Below are 22,289 nucleotides of genomic sequence, written 5' to 3'. Positions count from 1 at the left end.
ATTTAGTAGTAAATGGTGATAAGTATACATAGCCCACAAAGATATCCTATCTTCTTCCTTGCAACTTCGAAACGCTACACAAAAAGAATTTTGCTGCTCCACACTCTCTTTTCTAAAATGTGAGTGGTCATGTTACCCCTCCACAGCAGGACAGCCATTCTGCTCTGGTCCTTTTTCTCATACCTAACCCCTCTCTACTCCTTATTTTCCTAGCATGAAGTCCCCTATCTACATTTGAGATTTGTAGTCTTGCAAGCTGCATGACAATGTTGCTAATACTGGTGGCTCAAAAGCACCAGATACATGCTGTAAAGTGGTTGATGTTAGCAAAGGCATCCAACAGCAGAACCATGCTAAACAAACACTAGCACATAATGCAGTCTTTGGGCCCATCAGACCCTGTCAAACCATCCAACCCATGGCAGTACAAAACATGGATGTTAAATGATGATGATGAATGAGTGAAAAAGCAAAGAGAACCATGAACCTAACACATAACTACATGAAATATGCAATACAGATATAAGCGAATAACTTGCAAACTCTGAATATTGCCAAGAGAGGATACAGGTCAGTGCTAGGAGGGAGCATGTGACAGAAAACTGAAGAGGAAAATAGGGCTCCTATAGCAAAACTGTGGAAGTAATGTCAAAGATTATAAATATCACAAAATGTTAGATGATTATAAAACAATATTTTATAATATATATTCAAAACAACTTACCTGAGCTGAAAATCCACAAAAAAATGCATACCAGAAGTGGCACAATGTGAAGGCAAAATTCTTATAGAAAAAATATTTCAAGAATTTGCACATGCGTAAGTAAGACCATCTGCCATGAACAAGAAGTAGGCGTTCTAAATATCGAAACTGTGATAAGGCATAGTCGCTTGCAAGAACAGCCTGCATTCCCTCCTGTCCACTGATTCCGACACCAATATGGGCCACTAGAAAAATAGACATTTTATAAGTTAACTTTTAGACGGACATGATATGTTAAGGATTAGAACCATATGCAGTGACATGTGAAAATTAGTACTACATACCAGTTAATGTCTGATTGCACTGAAAAGCAGATATTAAATGATGCCAATTATAATGAAAATAATGTGGTTTACTGAATTTCAGCACCAAATGTCAAATATCAATACAACCTCATCCAATGACAAACACCATTCCCACAGATAAAAATGCATAAAATTTAAATGCCCTCTATATTAAACATGAATTATCAATATTAATAAAATTTAAATGTGGATGAGGAAGACCCAGGAAGACATGGCTTGAAGTGATTGAAAGCTGACCTTAGAACTCGCGGGGAAAATGACAGAGGACCAGGCTATCTGGTGAAATGAGGTTTCCATGGAAACCCACCCATCACAGCAAAACTGACTTCACAAAGCACTGAGTGGGTATATATTATGCATGTGTGTGTAGAGAGAGAGAATAAGAGAGAGAAATGAAGCGCAAACTTTCCTTTTTTCTCATTTCATTTATATTTATTTATATATATATATATATATATATATATATATAAGAGATAATGGTGTCATTGAGACCCAAAGGTGTCAGGTAATGCTGAATAAGTGCTATAGATAGACCATAGTTAAGTTCCAGATTCGGTAATTTTGCGAATAAGGGGTTCAACGTTGGTTCTATGTCAGTGTGTGTATATAAGAATTTTTTGCGTAATAAGATGAAAAAACCAAGGCTGTGTAGATATTAGAGCATTTATGCATATATATATATATATATATATATATATATAAGTACCCCAGTCAATCAACTCCTCACATTGATCCCCACCTCCCTCATTGCAGCTCTTCCACACTTCTGATATCACTTTTCTCTCCTGCTAGCCAGATCCATCCCACTTGTCAGCCCTTCTTCAGTTACTGATATTATTCCCCACACCCACATGTTACAGTGGCCATCCTCTCCTTGGACCACCAAATTATCTCTTCTCGTGCATTACATTTGTCTATCTCTCTATTCTGCTTCTGCAATCTAGCCAAACACATTGTTCTCTTTTCTCGTTATTACTACCCTGCTACTAGCACCTTCTAGCTTCCTCTCATTTGTGCACTCCTCATTTCAACAATTTCCAATCTTTACAGATAAATATGCTGTGCTTGAGAAGACCCGGCAAGCCACATGAGACCATAACCTTGTGGCCTATGCCAGGGATGTAACCAGCCCACTTATGCATACCTTCCCTTCATTGGACACTGCTTGCGAAGACCTGTTGAGGCAAGTGAAATCGAAATCAAATTCGATGACTGGCATCCGTGCTAGTGGAGCACTAAGAGCACCATCCAAGCATAATCGTTGCCAGAGCAGCTAACTGGTGTCCGTGCCCATGATACATAAAAAGCACCATTCAAGCATGATCGTTACCAGCATCACCTTACTGGCACTTGTGCCGGTGTGCAGGTGGCACGTAAAAAAAAAAAACACCATTTGGGTGTAGTCGTTCCTAGTGGCACGTAAAAGCACCCACTACACTTGGAGCCTGGTGCAGCCATCTAGTTCGCCAGTCTTCAGTCAAAATCATTCAACCCATGCTAGCATGGAAAGCGGATGTTAAACAATGATGATGATGCTGATGATGACAGATGTTACCTACCTACCTTCCCTCTCTCCCACTTCACTCATACACTCTTGCAAATCCTCATCCACTACTACTACTTGAGGTGTCACCTGGACGTCTCATCACTACTAACTATCTCCTGGAAGATACCATCAATTCTCTCTCTCTCTCTCTCTCCCCTAAATGTGAATAGCTATGTAGCTCCTCTACAACAAAAACTGGTCTACCACAACCTCTTCCTTCATATCTTAGCCTCTTGTTAACATAAGGACACAGCAACCACACCTCAGGTTAGTAAAACTTGCAAACTAGATAGTGACCTCAATAGTGCTGCTGGCATGAAAAAAAGCACCAAGTAAACACTGTAAAGTGATTGAGATTAGAAAGCGCATTCAGCCATAGAAACTATGCCAAAGCAGACAATAGAGCTTTATTTGATAACCAGCTGATCTAGTAAGTGGGGCCTCATATCAGTGAGGGGGGCATGCGCGCATTGATGTCGTCAAGAAGTAGGCCCCAAAGTGGCGTGCATTCTCTCCTGATGACCCCATACACTTGCTGGCTTCCGATATATACGGAGTTTTTGACTGGTAGCACTTGCATGTGCAAGTTGTTTGCAAGACATCGATGCCATCCTTGGACTCATCAGATCCTTGTCAAATGAACCAACCCATGTCAGCATGGAACATGGATAGTCGGCGGCGGCGCCAGCGGTGCATATATGACCTAGTTCAATAACCACTTCCAAAACTACAAAATTAATGAAAATACACAAAATTACAAAAACATTTTAATCCCGATTCTGGCAAGTAATTTTCTTTTTAGGTATAAGGCATGATTGTGTGGTTAAGAAGCTGGCTTTGCAACCATGTCATTTCAGGTTCAGTCCTGCTGCAGGATACATAGGGTGTCTTTTACTATAGCCTCAAGCTGACCAATGCCTTCTGAGTGAATTTGGTAGAGGAGAAACTGTGTGGAAGCCTGTCGTGTGTGTGTGTGTGTGTGGGTGTGGTCTTTGTGCTTGTCTCCACCATCACCATTTGACAACCAGTGTCAGTATATTTAAGTCCCTGTAACTTAACGGTTCAACAAAAGAGACCAATTGAGTAAGTACCAAACTTAAAGAAATAGAACTGCGGGACTGGATACTAGAGTATGACTATACCCTTCAAAGTGGTACCCCAGCATGACCGCAGTCCAATTATTGAAAGGAGTAAAATTATAAAATGATCTCAAGCAGAAATATATATTCAACATACATTTAAATATTTAGAAATGATAAAAAGATTTTTGAGAGCCATTGTAAACTGAGATGTAACAAATTGAGGATACATAAGTTATAACTTACTTTTAATCATGCTGACATCATTAGCACCATCTCCAATTGCAAGAGTAACAGACTTTTTGTTGCGTTTCACCAAATCAACTACACGAGCTTTCTGAAGTGGTGTTACACGACAGCAAATCACAGCCTTGCAGAGACAGCCAACTTCCAAAAGCAACGATTCCATACTTTTCTCAAGAGCATGAATCTAAGACAAAATATTAAATAATTAAAAGAAATAATTTTTTTTTTCTTATAACAGGTCTTCCATTGAAGCAAATATTATCATTATCGTTAAAAATTTTTTAGTATGTTAATCTAAAATACAAATTATAATGATGATCCCCATTCCTGTGTCCCCCCACCAACCCACACCTTCCACACACCCTTAGAATTAGCACACTCAATGTGGTGATCATGTGATGTGTATGGATGTGGACAGCTGTGTAAAGAAGTGCCAAGGAGAGGGGCTTTCTCCGTCCGGATTGCGGATCCGTGGAATAAGCTGCCAGACGAGATGGTGAAGATGCCAACGACCGCTCGGTTCAAAGTCTCCCTTGACCTCAAGTGGCCTGAACTCTTTACATGAACACCACCCTGTACATAACTCCATGTCCCCCTACATGGCCTTGCTTTTTGAGCCAAAAAATTAACTAACTAACTAACTAAGTTCTAATTGTGGAGGGAACCTGTGGAAGGGGTTGACCCAGGAAGATGTGGGACAAAGTGGTGAGAAAGGATCTTTGGACATTGGGCCTCACTGAGGAAATAATAATAATAATAATAATAATAATAATGAAATTATTGTATACAGTGCTCTGGTGCACCACAACTTATCAAAAGCGCATATAAAGCACATGCAGTAATGTACAAATGTCTAAATGTACTGTAATGTAATGTAATGGTTGGTATTAGGAAGGACATTCAGCCATCAAAACCATGCAACAATGGACAATTGGAGTATGGACAGCTCCATGGCTGGCCAATTGCATGTCAAACCGTCCAACCTGTGCTTGTCAAAAGTTACATGTCAAACCGTCCAACCTATACTTGTCAAAAGCGCATATAAAGCACATGCAGTAATGTACAAATGTACTCTAATGTGATGTAATGGCAAGGGAATGGGAGTTGTGGCAATTTGCTGTACTTGAGAAGATGCATCAAGCTAAGCAAAATTACTGTTATCCATAGATACAGGTTTGTCCTTTACAGGTGCTGGTGCCACATAAAATGCACTTGTGTTAGTACTGCAAAAGTGCACCCAAGCTGGTGGCACATAAAAAGCACCCAGCACGCTCTGTAAAGTGGTTGGTATTAGGAAGGACATCCAGCCATCGAAACCATGCAACAATGGACAATTGGAGTATGGGACAGCTCCATGGCTGGCCAGTTGCATGTCAAACCATCAAACCTATGCCAGCATGGAAAACAGACATTAAACAGTAATGATGAAGAAGAAGAAGAAATCTTAAATAGTACTTACCAAACTGTGACCATTAATAACCAGAGCATATTGGTTAGGTTCAATTTCTTTTCCAAAGGTAGCACCATCAACGTCCTCATACATATTACCATTTCCAAAACAGCTACTGCCATGACAGTAGTTATTTATGTGCTGGAGAGATTTCTTCAGCTGATCTTGGACCTCGTCATATTCTTCTCCATCAACAATGAATATTTCTTCCATTTCATCCGTGAGTAACTTACAGGAATAACCGATATTAATTGCAGTCTCTGGAATGTCAGAGGGAAAAAAAAAAAAAGAAACAGTATTATTACAAAAAAGATAGTTTCAATAGTAAAACTAAGAAGTAGAATGAATATTGCAATTGACATTAACAGTGAGATTCTATAATAATGGTTTAATAAGAATAACATTTCGTTTTTGGATTTGGTTTGCAAGATTCTTTATATGAGTTCATGTGTTGAAGCATATTCTGTTGTGTCTGGGGAGAGTCATTTTCTTTTTGTGCCTTATAATGTAACACACTCACCGATAAAATTTCCACTTATTTTATTTTTATTTTCCTAAAATTTTCATTGCGTCTTGCAATGTTTTCAATAGTCTTGACTCTGTCCTTTATTTACAATCACAGACAGAGTCAAGACTATTGAAAAGGTTGCAAGACACAACGAAAATTTGAGGAAAATATAAATAAAAATAAGAAATAAGTGGAAATTTTACTGCTGAGTGTTACATTATAAGGCACAAAAAGAAAATGACTCTTCCCAGACACAAGAGAATAATAAAGATATCATCACCATTTAATGTCTGTTTTCCATGCTGACATATGTTAGACAAGAACCAGCAAGCCTGGGTATGACATTAAACTGCAACAGTTTCATCCTGATAAAACTGCAAGTTCAGGAGTTCTAGAGTTGAGCAAAGCATGGAGTCACCCCTTAACTACCATTACTTCAAGGTCTGCTCTAACCTGGAATGGTAGTACCTGTTTAGGTCCTATCTATGGGTTAAATAGGCTTTTGTAAGTATAGATCGATCTCCTTAGTTGGGGTGAAAGCAATCAATCTAGGAGAAAGAAAACTCCAAGATAAATACCTATTTATTTACTACCCACAAGGGGTTAAACACAGAGGGGACAAACAAGGACAGACAAACGGATTAAGTCGATTACATCGACAACAGTGCGTAACTGGTACTTAATTTATCCACCATGTAAGGATGAAAGACAAAGTCAACCTCGGCGGAATTTGAACTCAGAACATAAAGGCAGACGAAATACAGCTACACATTTCGCCCGGTGTGCTAACGTTTCTGTCAGCTCGTCTCCAAAATAAATACCCTCTTCCAAAATGCCCTAAGCTAGCACAGAAGAGTGTTGCTGATGAAACTAACATAAGGGATGTCCAATAACATAAATTCATACTATGGAGGCAACTATCTCATTTGAGTACAAGTGGAGATAGTAGAAAATGATGAATGAGCAAGCCAGAGGACTGTACCAAAGTGGACATTAGATGATGATGATGTTGATGATTACAATTACACTTCCAACCATTTCAAAACTTAAAGAATTGTGGAATTTACCTTGTTTGTCTCCAGTTAGTACCCAGATTTTGATCCCTGCTAATGCCAAATTGGCTATTGTTTCTGGAACACCATCCTGGAGTTTGTCTTCAATGGCTGTAGCACCAAGTAGAGTGAGATTTTTCTCTATTTCTTCAAATAAGTTATTCAACTTATCATCACGATTCTCCAGTGAAATACTACCGAGAACAGAGAAACAATCAACAAGATTAGAAAGGTGTAGGAAAATGTTACTGACTACAGGAATAGTAATTATTTTGGCATCAACCAGATATTTTATGAAAGAAATTTGATAGAAACTCATGCATGCACATGTGAGTGCATACATATAATATATGCATATATGTATATATTTTTTGCTGGTGCATATTGAAGTGAAAAGACATAGGCAGGAGTACAAAAATGATGATCTATGGACAAAATCTCTTGAGATATATACTCTGCAATCAAGGTAGACAATCCCTGGACACTCTCACTGTTAGAAATGCTGTGAACCAATAACTGGCCTCTTAAAGACTTATCATTTACAAATAATATTTGTTAAATAATAATAATAATAGTAGTAATGATAATAATAATAATAATAATAATAATAATAATAATAATAATAATAATTCGCACCATTCGAGCGTGATCGTTACCAATGTCGCCTTACTGGCACCTGTGCCAGTGGCATGTGTAAAAGGATTCGAGCGAGGTCATTGCCAGTACCGCCTGACTAGCCCCCGTGCCGGTGGCACGTAAAAAGCACCCACTAAACTCTCAGAGTGGTTGGCGTTGGGAAGGGCATTCAGCTATAGAAACTCTGCTAAATCAAGATTGGAGCCTGGTGCAGCCTTCTGGTTTGCCAGCCCTCAGTCAAAATCGTCCAACCCATGCTAGCATGGAAAGTGGACGTTAAACGATGATGATGATGATGAATAATGGGTATACTGGGCTTCGTATATTTTACCCCAGTGTCACTTTGATGGCATGCACTGCTCTCTCATTCAATGAAAGTAGTAGTAGTAGTAGTAGTAGTAATGGTGGTGGTAACTGTGGTGAAATATAATGCCTCATAAATGAAAATTATAGACTTTTTTAGAGTTTATTTACTTTACTTGAAATCTTACTGTGACTTGCAACATTTTTCCTTAAGCTTACAATTTTGAAGTAAGACACACCTAACTTAAAGATTCAGTGTCTTCTTGATATTCAGTATGCTTGTTTCAATAAATTTTGTCATAATAAAACTAAATACCTGGCTTCATGATGTCGCTTCTTCCAGTCAGCATAAACTTGAGGTTCAATTTCTTTTGCAGCAAGGCACAATGTTCGCAAACCATCTTGGGCGAATTGCTACAAAAATGAATATGTTTCTTTTTTATTAAATATGCAGTTTAATTAAATAAAAGTAAAGTTATAAATGATATGTAAACAAATAAAAATTACACAGATGCATTATAATGGCATATATAAATGAAACGAAAAGCATATATGAAACTGCACACAAGATAATTTGGATCTTTTCAGTTTGAACGGCAATTTTTTCTAGCGGTGTCATATGAAATTGTCACCCATAATTATGACCCTAAAATCGATCTATTGCATTTCAATTTCTTTTAGGGTTAGAGTTAGGGGTGAGGGAAGGGTATCTTTTTTTCTTCACAAATGTAAATAAACCCAATCTGTTTCTTAAACGAGGGACATATTCATACGGCACAGAATGCTTTTCAACTCAATGGACATCATCGATTGGTTGAAATTGCAGAAATTGAAGAAAAAAAACAACAAATATCTTACAAACTATAGAATTTTCTCAATGAAGCCAAGAGAAAAAGATGTTTTATAAACACATTCTACCAGTATACGAAGTTTAAAATCTTTTAGTTACCTAGAAATTATGTTAAAAACTGCCGTTCAAACCGAAAAGATCCGATAATTTTGTTTTAATATGAACATACTAGAAAATAATTACCCTCGCTTTAGCTATCAACTTACATTTAAGTGTTCTACAGTCAGTTCCTTGAGATTGTTTGATTCTGGAGAGAGCAGTGTAAACACCAATGTGTCGGCACCTTTACAAAGCAGCTGTATAACACCATCTTTCTGAACTATCACCTGCAGAAAAGAAATATAGCCAGAGAGAAAGTAGACCATTATAGTATTACTATTTAATCCAAGTTAATAGAAAGGGTATTAAAATAGAAAATATTTTACATGGAAGTTTAATATTTGTTCATCACACTGGGTCAATTTCAAACCACTATTATAATTTAACAGTCATTTTACATATGCTACACTTTCACACATTCCAGATATAATCATATCAGTTTATGCTACATACAATAGACATCAATATGCATTCCTTTCCTTCTTAGGACACAAAACTCTGCTTGCGAAGACCTGAGGAGGCAAGTGAAATCGAAATCTAAATCGAAATTGCTCAAAAATCAATGGAAATTGTAGTTGTGATACCAGTGCCGGTGGCATGTAAAAGAACCATCCGAATGGGGCCGTTGCCAGCCTCGCCTGGCACCATGCTGGTGGCATGTAGAAAGCACCCACTACACTCACGGAGTGGTTGGTGTTAGGAAGGGCATCCAGCTGTAGAAACACTGCCAGATCAGACTGGGCCTGGTGCAGCCTCCTGGCTTCCCAGGCCCCAGTCGAACCGTCCAACCCATGCTAGCATGGAAAGCAGACGTTAAACGATGATGATGATGATGATGATTCCACTTGAGTAAATTCACAGTTACAATTAAAAGCAGTAACAAAAATAAACCTATGACAACTTACAGACATTCTTTTTCTAACGTTGTTGAAATCTAGGATACACAGCAGTTCATAGGTTTCCTCGGTACCATTCACTTCAATAGTAATAGTGTTTGGAGTACGAGACTGAAAAAAAAATAAGAGAAATTTTGTCTTTAAGCCAACACAGTAAGCATTAATAAACTCAGAAATCAAGGAGAGGCAGCAATATCAGCAAGTATTTCACAATAACAAATATTATAATTTTGCAGGACATTAATCCTTTCTCTATAAATTACAAAATGCAAAGTTATATCTTGAGATCACTAGTGACAACAACACTCAAAATATATAACAGACTGGAATTGTATTGCTCAAATGACCTGTATACACTTATTAATCCGAGGGGATGCAACGTGAGCAGCAACTAAAGGAACATTACAAAATCCACAGAAAGATCAAACACATACATATATTCATATATTCATTTATATCTACAGAACTGATACAAAGTCCGGCGTTTAAAAATATAGTAATAAATAAATATATAAACATCATATAAAAATATATAAATATATAAGAATGAATGTTGCATATATAACACATTGAGATAGATAGAGTGTTTATCATATTTATATGTACACTATGCTTTTATTAGCATCAGATCACAATTACATTCATCAACAACCAAACAGCCAAACATATTTAACTTGTGCATTAAAGGTAAAGACCCTCTTTGGTCATGAATGACAATGAGATTGCACCTAGAAAGTTATCCACCGTGGCACAAGTCCAGGCAAGGTTGTTTATGGACAACCAGCAGTCACCCATGCATACCAGTTTCCCCTCTCCATACCACCAATGTTAGGTCAAAACAGCTTGGCACTAGTGACATCGCAACTCTTTTCTATAGCTGAGTGAACTGGAGCAATATGAAATAAAGTGTCTTGCTCAAGAGCACAACACACAGCCCAGTCTGGGAATCAAACTCACAACCTCATGAATGTGAGCCTAACACTCTAACCACTGAGCCATACACCTGACAAATATATATATTCAAAACTTTGCACATATACAAAAGATCGAAATTACATATATTGTTTTATGTCTATTGAATATTCATTTGCATTTGTAACAGATGTTGAAAATTACAGTTTGTCTATTCAATAAATCTTCAGTCATTTTCATTTTATCTAGTTTCAGCTCACAAGCTGTGGCCATGCTGGGGCACCGCCATTCAGTGTTGCTACATAATTTTACTTCACGAATGCTTTTTAGCAATTGACATTTGGTGCATGAGTTTGATGCAGCTGCCCTCATCTGCACCTCCTGCCGTGAAGTTGGTTCATCTGGGAAATATTTTTCAGAAAAATTCAAGCAAATTTCTAATTTCTTTTCTGCACAAATTCTATGGTTATTTGTTATTTACAAAGCTATTAAAAAGTTTACCAAGCTATTTTGCATAATACTAAGTACACAAGTACACCAAGGTTACCCAAGCACATGGTTTTAGATCCAGTCCCGTTAGGTTCAGTCACCTTGGGTAAGTGTCTTCTACTATAGTCTCAAAGACTAGTGAATGTATTTGGCAGATAGAAAATGAAAGAAGCCTGTTTTGTGTGTGTGTGTGTGTGTGTGCGTGCACATGTGCATCGAGTGTGTGTATGTATATACATATATGTATGTGTGTTACTGTCACCTAGCCTTGATATTACATGGGAGTCATAACCAAGTGTCAGCATCATGCAAGCTGTGTTCTTCATTTCTAATCTTCCACAAAAATATGTCTGGTTATGAGGAAATATTACCTTACTTAGAAACAGGTGATGGTTAACAAGAAAGGTGTCTGGATAGAGAAAATCCACCTCAATAAATTCTGTCCAACCCATGCAAGCATGGAAACGTGTGCATTAAAACATTGATTCTGACTCGTAACCTTTAGGATTGACAATATATAAATACAAGGGTTGATTTGATTTTTATGACTCCCCTTACAAAATGAGCCATCTATATATCCCAAAGAAATATTTATTTGTTAAATGTTTACAATGGAATAGGCCTCTTGATCTGGAGAGATTTGTGCAATTTTTTGCAAAAAACTTTGTTGAGGATTTTTTCCTTTTTAATTTATTTACATGTCTGTTTGACCGTTTCACATGACATTAGTCATTAAAACTTATTAAAACTACAGAAGTTCTTACAACTTTGGTCATTGTAAATGCTTTGCTTTCTTTTGTTTAATAAAAATTCCTCTGTAATGATTTTGCTTTCATTTTGTGATATTTTTATTAAACAAAAGAAAGCAAAGCATTACAATGACCAAAGTTGTAAGAACTTCTAAAGTTTTAATAAGTTTTAATGAATAATGTCATGTGAAGCGGTCAAACAGACATGTAAATAATTTAAAAAGGAAAAAGTCCTCAATAAAGTTTTTTTGCGAAAAATTACACAAGAGTGGCTGTGTGGTAAGTAGCTTGCTTACCAACCACATGGTTCCAGGTTCAGTCCCACTGCATGGCACCTTGGGCAAGTGTCTTCTACTATAGCCTCGGGCCGACCAAAGCCTTGTGAGTGGATTTGGTAGACGGAAACTGAAAGAAGCCCGTCGTATATATGTATATATATATGTGTGTGCGTGTGTGTCTGTGTGTCTGTGTTTGTCCCCTAGCATTGCTTGACAACTGATGCTGGTGTGTTTATGTCCCCGTCACAGTGGTTTGGCAAAGGAGACCGATAGAATAAGTACTGGGCTTACAATGAATAAGTCCCGGGGTCGAGTTGTTCGACTAAAGGCGGTGCTCCAGCATGGCCGCAGTCAAATGACTGAAACAAGTAAAAGAGTAAATCTGTCCTGATCAAGAGACCTATTCTATTGTAAGCATTGCCCAACAACAACAGGCTATTCAGCTAGTTTTTAATATCTCTTCACATTGAAATGAAAAATTTACCGTGAATACAAAACCAAAATTTCGGGCAGCAGATACAAGGGCATTCTCATCAGGAGACTGGGCTTGATATTCCAAACCTAACAAAAATATAAATTTAAAAGCATTCTTACAAAGAGAAGACATTACATTTGAATATCTTTATGACTTAAACTAAAGAGAAGATGCAAGGCCAACAGACATTTTAGGCTGTTCTGGACTATGTAAAATGAGGTAACTTGGAATTACTACAATTTAGCTGGAATATCAACCAAAATTCAGTTGAAATTAGGAACCAATGAACAAAAAATTTGAAATTTCCTCCACACAACAAAGAAATTTGTCACCAACATAATTGAACTGCCAGTGAAATTAGTGGAGAAGTAGAAATAAATAGAAACTCTAAGCAAGCTCAACCAGATGAGCAGGAATAGGAAGTTTCAGTGGAATGCAGTTCTTGAAAAAACGGATTAGAAATGTTTAGTTTGATGTCTTCAGATTAAAATGGAATTATCATCATTGTTTTGATCCTGCTTTGCATGTTGACATGGATTGGACAGTTTATTTTTATTTACTGCTCTTGTGGATAGATTGGAAGATCAGGTCTCATTCACACATTTAAATTTTTGGTTTGGTTTTTACGACTTTCTAATTCTCCTAATACCCACTGCTTTACAGGATGTAATAGTGACATTAAAAGTGATAAAATTGAAGAACAGAGACAAATGCATGAAACTTCTGTTACCTAAGAAATCTAATTAGCAGTAGAGGAGATCATAACAAGATGGGGAAACATTCAGGGAGCTATCTTTTTTGCTTCTAACTTTCTTGATTTTAATGACATATTCTTTGCATGAAGGTTAATGGAATGTATCATTCTATTTCTTTCAGCTTCTTTATTGTCCTAAAGTTATCATTGTTAGCAAGAGGGAAAAGATCCTTTCTTTTATGGAAGGAGACAAACGTTTATTTCTTTTAGTGGGAATTGTGAAATCTAGAATAGCTAAAAGTTAGAAAAGTAGGGACTTGGAAACAGTAGACAAGGGAGGGCACGTAAAACTAACCCCTAGTGACCTGAAGCACACCATTACTTCCTTCTTGAAGAATGTCACTACCAGTCATCATCATCATCATCATTTAGCGACCGCTTTCCATGCTAGCATGGGTTGGACGGTTCAACTGGGGTCTGGGAAGCCAGGAGGCTGCACCAGGCTCCAGTCTGATCTGGCAGTGTTTCTACAGCTGGATGCCTTTCCTAATGCCAACCACTCCATGAGTGTAGTGGGTGCTTTGTACGTGCCACCGGCACAGGTGCCAGGCGAGGCTGGCAAACGGCCACGATTGGTTGGTGCTTTTTACGTGCCACCGGCACGGAGGCCAATCGAGGCGGCGCTGGCGAAAGGGGAAAATGAATATATACATGTCATGAGATGTTCTTTGAAAGAAATTCTGAAAATTACCATTTTTGAAAAAAAATATCATTACAGAAAGCTACTCATCGAACTGTTTTTCTTCATTTTCCTTACATCATTAACTTATGTTTATTTTTTACCAACTCCAATGTTGTTGAAACCACAGTAATCTACACACTCCTTATTACAGAAGGTAAGATACAGTGGATAATGTAATCCAAGATACACTCACAACAAGACAGAATGATCATAGCTGCAAGACCTTTCATCAACAGTCTCTTTGATTAGAAATGTCCTGGAGTTAAACAACAACAACAACAACAGAGTTATAGATCAGAAACAGGTAATATGATTTTTATCTACTTAGTTAATGTAACTTTCAATAAGAATTTGTTTAATGAGGCTTCAAACCTAAGTAATAAGAGTCTAGTAGAGATTCATAAGTGAAGTGAAGTGGGTCTAAACTAGGAACCCAAAGACTTGCTGATTCAATAAATTGAGATCCAGGTCTTGCAACATTAAAAGTAATAATGAAAAATTTCTGAATAGACTACAGTATTTGTCTGGTACCTTTTTCTTTTATAAAATCTGACAAGATGAAGTACAAAGCTGACTGCCATGGATTTTAACTCAAAATGTGAAGGGACATAACTCACTACAAAGCAGTTTATCTATCAAGTTGTCTAGGTCAAATATACACAGCAATATAACTTGCAGAATATGAAGATTTATTTTGCTTCATGGAATGCAAATTACCATTTCTAATATCAATATCATTGGGCTCTATAAGACAGAAGAATCTAGAAATACTAAATCATAAGTTATATATCTTAAATGCTACATCTTTGGAAGAAAATTACATTTCAACATCAAAAGTTTTAATAAGTAAGTAAATAAAAATTTAACTAATTACTAACCAGTTTCTTTCATTTCTGGCATCACAGTGTGACATAGTGCCAATAGCCTGAAAAACCGCCAAACTTTGGGGTTGTTCCTGCGTATCTCTTCAATGAGACGGTAATCACTAAACATGAAGGATTTCTCGGCATATTGGTTCTGTGATAGATCAATTCTTGGGCCTCTCTGGAAATGAAAGAATGGTTCTCAGTAAACCACTAGATTAAATGGCATATACGCAAATTACATGATAGACATAGACTGAAGTTCAGTATATGGATATACAAATAGATATTTTGTCTGTTGCTTTTCTCTCTTTATTCTCTTCTATTTCTTAACGAATTTCTCATGGACTATATCAATGCTTCTCCACTTAAAGTGAATGTCTAGCTCAAGAAATACCTATTTACATCATACCAAATGTCTTTCTTCCACACTCTGATTTCCTTTAATATAGGTTTTTGCAAAGTCATCATCAGTGTTGCTGGACTGGCTCCTGTGTAGGTGGCACATAAAAAGCACCATTTGGACGTGGACGTTGCCAGTTCCACCAAACTGGCCCTCGTGCCGGTGGCACGTAAAAGCACCCACTACACTCTCGGAGTGGTTGGCATTAGGAAGGGCATCCAGCTGTAGAAACTCTGCCAGATCAGATTGAAGTTTGGTTCGCCAGACCTCAGTCAAATCATCCAACTCATGCTAGCATGGAAAGTGGACGTTAAATGATGAATGATGATTTTCTTTGCATAAGAACTAAACAGAGGATATATATATATATATATATATTATCAGACATTCTCTGATCATAACTCAATAAAAGTATAACTCATCACACATAAGTTCCTTATCCAATGATAATAGATTTTACATTTTTAAAGAATCATTTTCATAATAAAATTTCAATGTTTGTATTATAATTATTATCTATTTGTGCAAATAATGTATTAAAATTTACTTTAATTGCTTAGACTTGTCACCAAATGTTTCTCAATAATTATTTCTCAAAGAAACTGAATATAACTTACCTCACCCACATCAAGATTTTTACCAGGTTCATTGACATAATCCCCGTAATATTTTCCATCAATGGAACATTTGTTGAAGGTCATGATGTTCTAATAACAATAAGAAAATATAAGAAAACAATAAAGATCAATGAGGGAAAACTGGACACAGTTTGATAAAAATATGTGCAGTGTTTTATTTCATAACTTCTTTACTCAGCTTAGAGATAATTTGAGAAATATTAAAGTTCCTTTACCTTTCTTTTAAACATAGTAATGCACAAATATGTATGTGTGTATGTAAAAGTGATGATATATGTCTATGCACAATACTTAACACAGAAATATTTGTGGCTAAAATAAAATGACTTATATAAGACTATATTACAGTAACTACACTAAAATTCATTATCATTTTATTTTGCCTTTTCCCAATGTTTGACTGGGATTAAAACTGTAGTATTACACAGTCATTTTCCCTTGATTTTTGCAAAATTGAAAACAATTTGAAATTAAATGCTAGCATAGTTTACAGGAACTAAAATTTAGTAGACACACTAATTCTTAATATTTGACTATAAAAGGCGGCGAGTTGGCAAAAACGTTAGCACACCAGACAAAATGTTTAGTGGCATTTTGTCTGTCTATGTTCTGAGTTCAAATTCTGCCAAAGTCAACTTTGCCTTTCATCCTTTTGGGGTCAAATAAACTAAGTACCAGTTTGCATACTGCAGTCGATCTAATCGACTGTCCCCCTCTCCAAAAATTTCAGACCTTGTGCCTAGAGTAGAAAAGAATATTTGACTATAAAAAAGTGACCGCTGTTTCTTACCTACAATGAAAAATACAAGTAATAAGAGAGAGACCACATGTGGTCACTCTAACGCTAGAAATAGATCCGCAAAGGGAATCCACCACTAAAAAATTCTTCTCAAGCATTAATTCAACACGCCAAGAATATAATCGGGCAGGACAAATGAAAAATAACGTTAGAGTGACCACATGTGGTCTCTCTCTTATTACTTGTATTAATAATTTTTACTGCATCCCAGTTTTTTTCGCTAGGCCACTTGGTGTTTTAAATTGATGTTATTAATTAATATTCAATTTTTTTCACCCTTATCGTGATTTAAATACAATGAAAAATAGATAACATGAGGTTTCAAAAATTCACTGTATGATCTGAATCCTTGTATTTTTGTTTTATTAAAGTATGACCAGCCTGCACAAACATTGCATTTGAAAAAAAGAAATCAACAATATTCCTGCTATTTTGTTACTCACCTGGGTTAGTGTACCTGTTTTATCAGAAAAGATATACTCAATCTGACCAAGTTCTTCATTCAGAGTTGTTGTGCGACATTTAGCTGGTGTGTCAGCTTTCTCATAATACATCTTTACATCCCAATTGATCATTAAACTGTGAGCAAATCGGATCATCTCCACACTGAATTAAAAAGAAAAAAGGAAAACAGAAAATAATAAAGAATACATAGACTACGCAATTTTTTGCATGTCTCATCGGGAAATTGACAAAAAAAATTGACACGTAAAATGAACAATTCTACTTGTCAATATACACACTTGTGTAATTGCTGCCATTGTAAAACACACACACAATGATGACAAGGCTCATTTCTGGTGAATGTAAAATTTCAAAGCTGCAGAGAATAGTTACTTCCCCTGACGTAGGAGCAGTTGTCATGGAATTTATTTTCCTGACATTATTATCAATAATTGTTTCAAATTTTGGCACAAAGCCAGCAATTTAGCAGTAGGTGTTAAGTTGACTACATTGACCCCAGTGTTCAACTGGTACTTATTTTATCAATCCCAAAAGGATGAAAGGCAAAGTCGACCCCAGCAGATTTTGAACTCAAAATATAAAGACGAATGAAATGCCACTAAGTATTTTGTCTGGCATGCTAACTATTCTGCCAGTTTGCTGCCTTAAACATCATTATCAATAATGACATCAGAGATGTTATTATCAATAATGACGTTGCTAATACTTTGAATCAGCTAAACAGTCAAAACATGTCAAATAGTGGCCATTGCCAGTACCACCAGACTGGCCCTCATGCCGGTGGCACGTAAAAGCACCCACTACACTCTAGGAGTGGTTGGTGTTAGGAAGGGCATCCAGCTGTAGAAACTCTGCCAGATCAGATTGGAGTCTGGTTCGCAAGACCTCAGTCAAATCGTCTAACCCATGCTAGCATGGAAAGCAGACGTTAAATGATGATGATAATGACGATGATGATGATGTTACCAGATCATTCCACAAGTAGCACAAAATGTTCAGAAAATAGTCCAAAATGAACACACACACACACACACTTACAGATATAGCTATGTAGGTTAAGAAGCTCATTTCCCAATTACCTGGTTCTAGATTCAGTCCACTGCAAGGAACTTCGAACAAGTACCTTCTACTATAGCCTCAGGTTGACCAAAGCCTTCAGAGTGGATTTAGCAGATAGAAACCAAAGCTAGTTGTGCATACGCTTGCAGTGGGGAGGGTTGTTTGTGTTTTTTTTTTATTTCCTTCTCTTGACATTACATGATAGTTGTAAATGAGTGTTACGACCATACAAGCAGTGTAATTTGGTCTCAATCTTCCATGAAACACGATCAACCATAGGGAAATATTACCTTACTTAGAAACAAGTGTCAGTTGGTAACAAGAAGACTATCCAGCCATAGAAAATCTGCCTCAATGCAAGGGAAAGTGGATGTTATAATGATGATGACGATGTACATAGGTTGCTGGTAAGTTAGTTCTAATTTACTTAGTAATTTTTTATGATATTCAATACAATTCTTATCTTTCAATAATAGCGTGAAATCATGAAAAGGAACAATCTGCAACTTGTAGCCCACTTTGGCAATCCTTAGTAAAAGTAGCATTAAATTGCCTCACTACAGACTCATCTGAGATAGCTAGGCAGATAGCTTAAGCCATTCCCTTGGGCAAAGTTCTTTGTTTAATAAAACTCCACAAACCCAATAATCCAAGTGGTTTACTTGTAATAGTACAAGTAAAGAATACTGCCAACAACCCCCAGTGGTAGTGCAGTGAAGATCTCCATATTTTCTGTTTATTTTTACTCCTTTCTATACACAATATACATACAATAAAACTCATTCCAAACTCTCCTCTTCCAATACGTTAGACTATTATTATGTACATATTGTTGCCATGGATATGAAATTCTCTGATCACTCCCTCAAAAACAGAAAATAGTATCCAATATTTAAGTAGCTGCACTTTAAAAATCTATGAATGCTTTGTTAGTTCACAGTATGTAATTCAATTCTACAGAATATAATTTGATGATTCAAAGAAAATGAAAAGCAGTTGCTTTGTCTATCTGACAATAAATGGGTTGTCTAAAGAAGGGAACATCTTATACATACAGAGAAATATAAAAGTAAACATATGGCACCTACCTGACATAAAGTGATATTGGCACCACAGTGTTTAAAATAATGATATAGGAGAGAAATACTAAAACAGCAATTATTGTTGCTCCTCTTGTCTTTGAATCTTGTTTGTCCCCAATTGTAGATCCTGGAACAAATCTTTCCCATGGCAGATAAGTTTGAAATCGGTACCCAGTAACAGTTTCCCATACACCACATGCAACTGTACATATGAGACACATCGACATAAGGAAGCCAAAGATCTATAAAGAAAACATTTAATATATTTAGATAACATAATGATATAACAAAAAAATGGTAAGCATTATTAAATCTCAGAATGAGATTAAAACAGTAATCGCTCGGTAATGTAAAGTATAGAAGCCATCTTAACATGGCTAACCACATAGGGGAGGGGGTGTTACTGTAGCTTTATAGCCCCAAGAGATCATCGTCTCCAGCTGGCTTTAGACACCATTTCAGTGCCCTTGAAGTATTTGCAAAAGGAAGCCATCCCTTCCTTGCAAGCCTGAGTGATACGCTCGGACTAGTTTCGGGATTTTAAGTCACTGATATTCCTAGATAGCCAAAGAATATGTCTAGTTTAGAATAAAATAGTTTTAAAAAGTATTGCTAAGTGAAAGTGAAAGCTTTTTAGTATATTATTATCTCATCAGCAACCAAGATTACAATTTGAAGTATCACGATTTAAGAAATTAGTAATTTTTGCTTAATCCAAAATTTATAGAGCGTACTCCCTCACTTCTCCCTTATAAATTTTACACTGGTAATAAGATAGTACCACAGTTATTCTTCCAAAATTTATTCTCATCACCCCTTTTAATTATTTCACATTTCGGGAGTCACCAATTTAGCTATGAACTGTTTACAATAGAAAGAATTGACATGAATACTGGAGCAAAGGAAATAGCAAACTTTGATCAGTAGAATTAAGGGAATTCAGTTCAAATGGGGATTCATGAGAATAAAAGGGTTGTCAGGTTGAATAAGTACAATTCTAGAAGATTGAATAATCTTAAATTTGTGGTGTTAACTGGTTGGAAAACTGATAGCTTAGCAAAGGTTCTGGCTAATTGGAATTTGTCTGCTGGGTCACTTGAATACTGTCAAAGTAGACCTGTACTGAGTAATGAAATATTGACTTGGCTTTACATAATATATGAGAATGTGTGGGTGTAAGTGTTATTACTTAGCCACAAGTCAACTCCAATAAAGCATAACCTATGGCACAAAAGTAGTCAGTCAAACGATCACACATCTATTGTTTTACATATAATCCATAGATCTGTTATTCTACAAGTACCATATATCATGGAAGACTACAGTGCATGCACTGCCTTACTATATGGAGAACAGTACAGCAGTTTGGAAATGTTGCTCTTTTCCAACTATACATTCATGGATACAAAAATGTGTGGTATGAATTCCACAGACAGCCTTTAGCATTTTTCCATTCAAGGGGACTTTAACCCAATTCAAGCCTTCATTTATAACCATATTCACTATGAGATACACTGTTAAAATGATTTATCCAGTCAGTTTGTATTTTAGTAGGTTCTAGAGGGGTCCATAATAGAATCAAGTAAGAAGCATAGGGTCAGATGTTGTGTCCTGAGAAGTAAACTGTTCTGAGAAGTCTTGGTATTTTAGTAACACAATATTCAAAAGGAAGTACCATTCCTTTTATTCAAAAGACAGAATGGATCTTACTGAATGTTTTAGCAATTTCTTTTAAAATAACAGAATTTACTGAGTTTAGAAATATCTGTGGGAGACTTGGCATTAATGGGATTTGTTTGCTCAATTTATTGCTTTCAAAGGGTTCAAGTAATAATGGATATCCTAAACTTCAACACATCTTTTACCCTTTTCTGACAAGCCATTGAGCACTTGGGCATTGTATCCAATAAGTTCATCATTATTATTATTATTTCAAGTTGAATATCACACAATTTCGTTGTCTCTCACATATCAACTTATATGTAAGAAATCAATTAACTGAGAAGCTTTATTCACCAATTCGCACAAAGAAAAGCAACGACAACAAAAACTTCAAAAGCTTATCGAAGCACAATCTTTTCCAGAATATATCTAAAAGAAGGCTGCAGTATTCCAGCATAGCTTCAGTCCTAATGGTTAAAACAAACTAAATCAAATTCGATGACTGGCATCCGTGCTATTGGAACATTAAGAGCACCATCCAAGCGTGATCGTTGCCAGAGCGGCTAACTGGTGTTCGTGCTGGTGGCACGTAAAAAGCACCATTCGAGTGTGATCGTTACCAGCGTCGCCTTACTGGCACTTGTGCCAGTGTGCAGGTAACATGTAGAAAAAAAAAAAAGATATTTTCGTGGCCGTTGCCAGTACCGCCTGACTGGCCCTCGTGCCGTTGGCACATAAAAGCACCCACTACCTGTAGAAACTCTGCCAGATCAAGATTGGAGTCTGGTGCAGCCATCTGGTTTACCAGTCCTCAGTCAAATCGTCCAACCCATGCTAGCATGGAAAGCGGACGTTAAACGATGATGATGATGAATCCAAGGTAACTGAAATCAGGCATTTTACAGTTCTGGTGCCTGTTGCTTATACTAAACTGCTCACTCACCCACCACAACAATATGGATCTGTTTCAGAAAATTTGCCACTGCAACAAATCTTAAATATACACAGACTTATCAAATTTTGAATCAATGAAGACGACTCTATGCACTTGAATCTTGCTAGAAATAACAACCAAATTCCCTCAAATAACAACAGAACATATTAAAAAAGAAAGGTTACATTGGATAATGAGGTTCTGTATATTAATGTAAATGGTATTATCACAGTCCAAAAGCTTGATCTGCTTAATCAGAGATGACCTAAGCTAAATAACTCTTCAAATTCGTGGATTCATGTAACCCACTGA

At 36.6% G+C, this 22,289-nt stretch overlaps 1 protein-coding gene across 8 annotated transcripts in view; it reads right to left on the bottom strand.

The window, feature by feature from the left end:
* Positions 1-22,289, bottom strand: part of LOC115222941 (phospholipid-transporting ATPase ID) — a 227,749-nt gene that overhangs the window by 5,682 nt on the left and 199,778 nt on the right. For all 8 annotated transcript variants that reach the window (XM_036500574.1, XM_036500572.1, XM_036500571.1 and 5 more), the window contains 12 exons: positions 19,388-19,623; positions 17,219-17,381; positions 15,956-16,045; positions 14,951-15,116; positions 12,646-12,722; positions 9,743-9,844; positions 8,945-9,064; positions 8,205-8,302; positions 6,965-7,143; positions 5,399-5,649; positions 3,940-4,123; positions 725-948 (listed from right to left, as the gene is read on the bottom strand). In XM_036500574.1, coding sequence (XP_036356467.1) covers positions 725-948; positions 3,940-4,123; positions 5,399-5,649; positions 6,965-7,143; positions 8,205-8,302; positions 8,945-9,064; positions 9,743-9,844; positions 12,646-12,722; positions 14,951-15,116; positions 15,956-16,045; positions 17,219-17,381; positions 19,388-19,623 — 1,890 coding nt within the window. The remainder of the gene's footprint in view (positions 1-724; positions 949-3,939; positions 4,124-5,398; positions 5,650-6,964; positions 7,144-8,204; positions 8,303-8,944; positions 9,065-9,742; positions 9,845-12,645; positions 12,723-14,950; positions 15,117-15,955; positions 16,046-17,218; positions 17,382-19,387; positions 19,624-22,289) is intronic.

This window comes from Octopus sinensis, linkage group LG2 (genome assembly GCF_006345805.1).
Source record: "Octopus sinensis linkage group LG2, ASM634580v1, whole genome shotgun sequence".
Lineage (NCBI taxonomy): Eukaryota > Metazoa > Mollusca > Cephalopoda > Octopoda > Octopodidae > Octopus > Octopus sinensis.
This window is presented reverse-complemented; position numbering and strand designations above follow the sequence as displayed.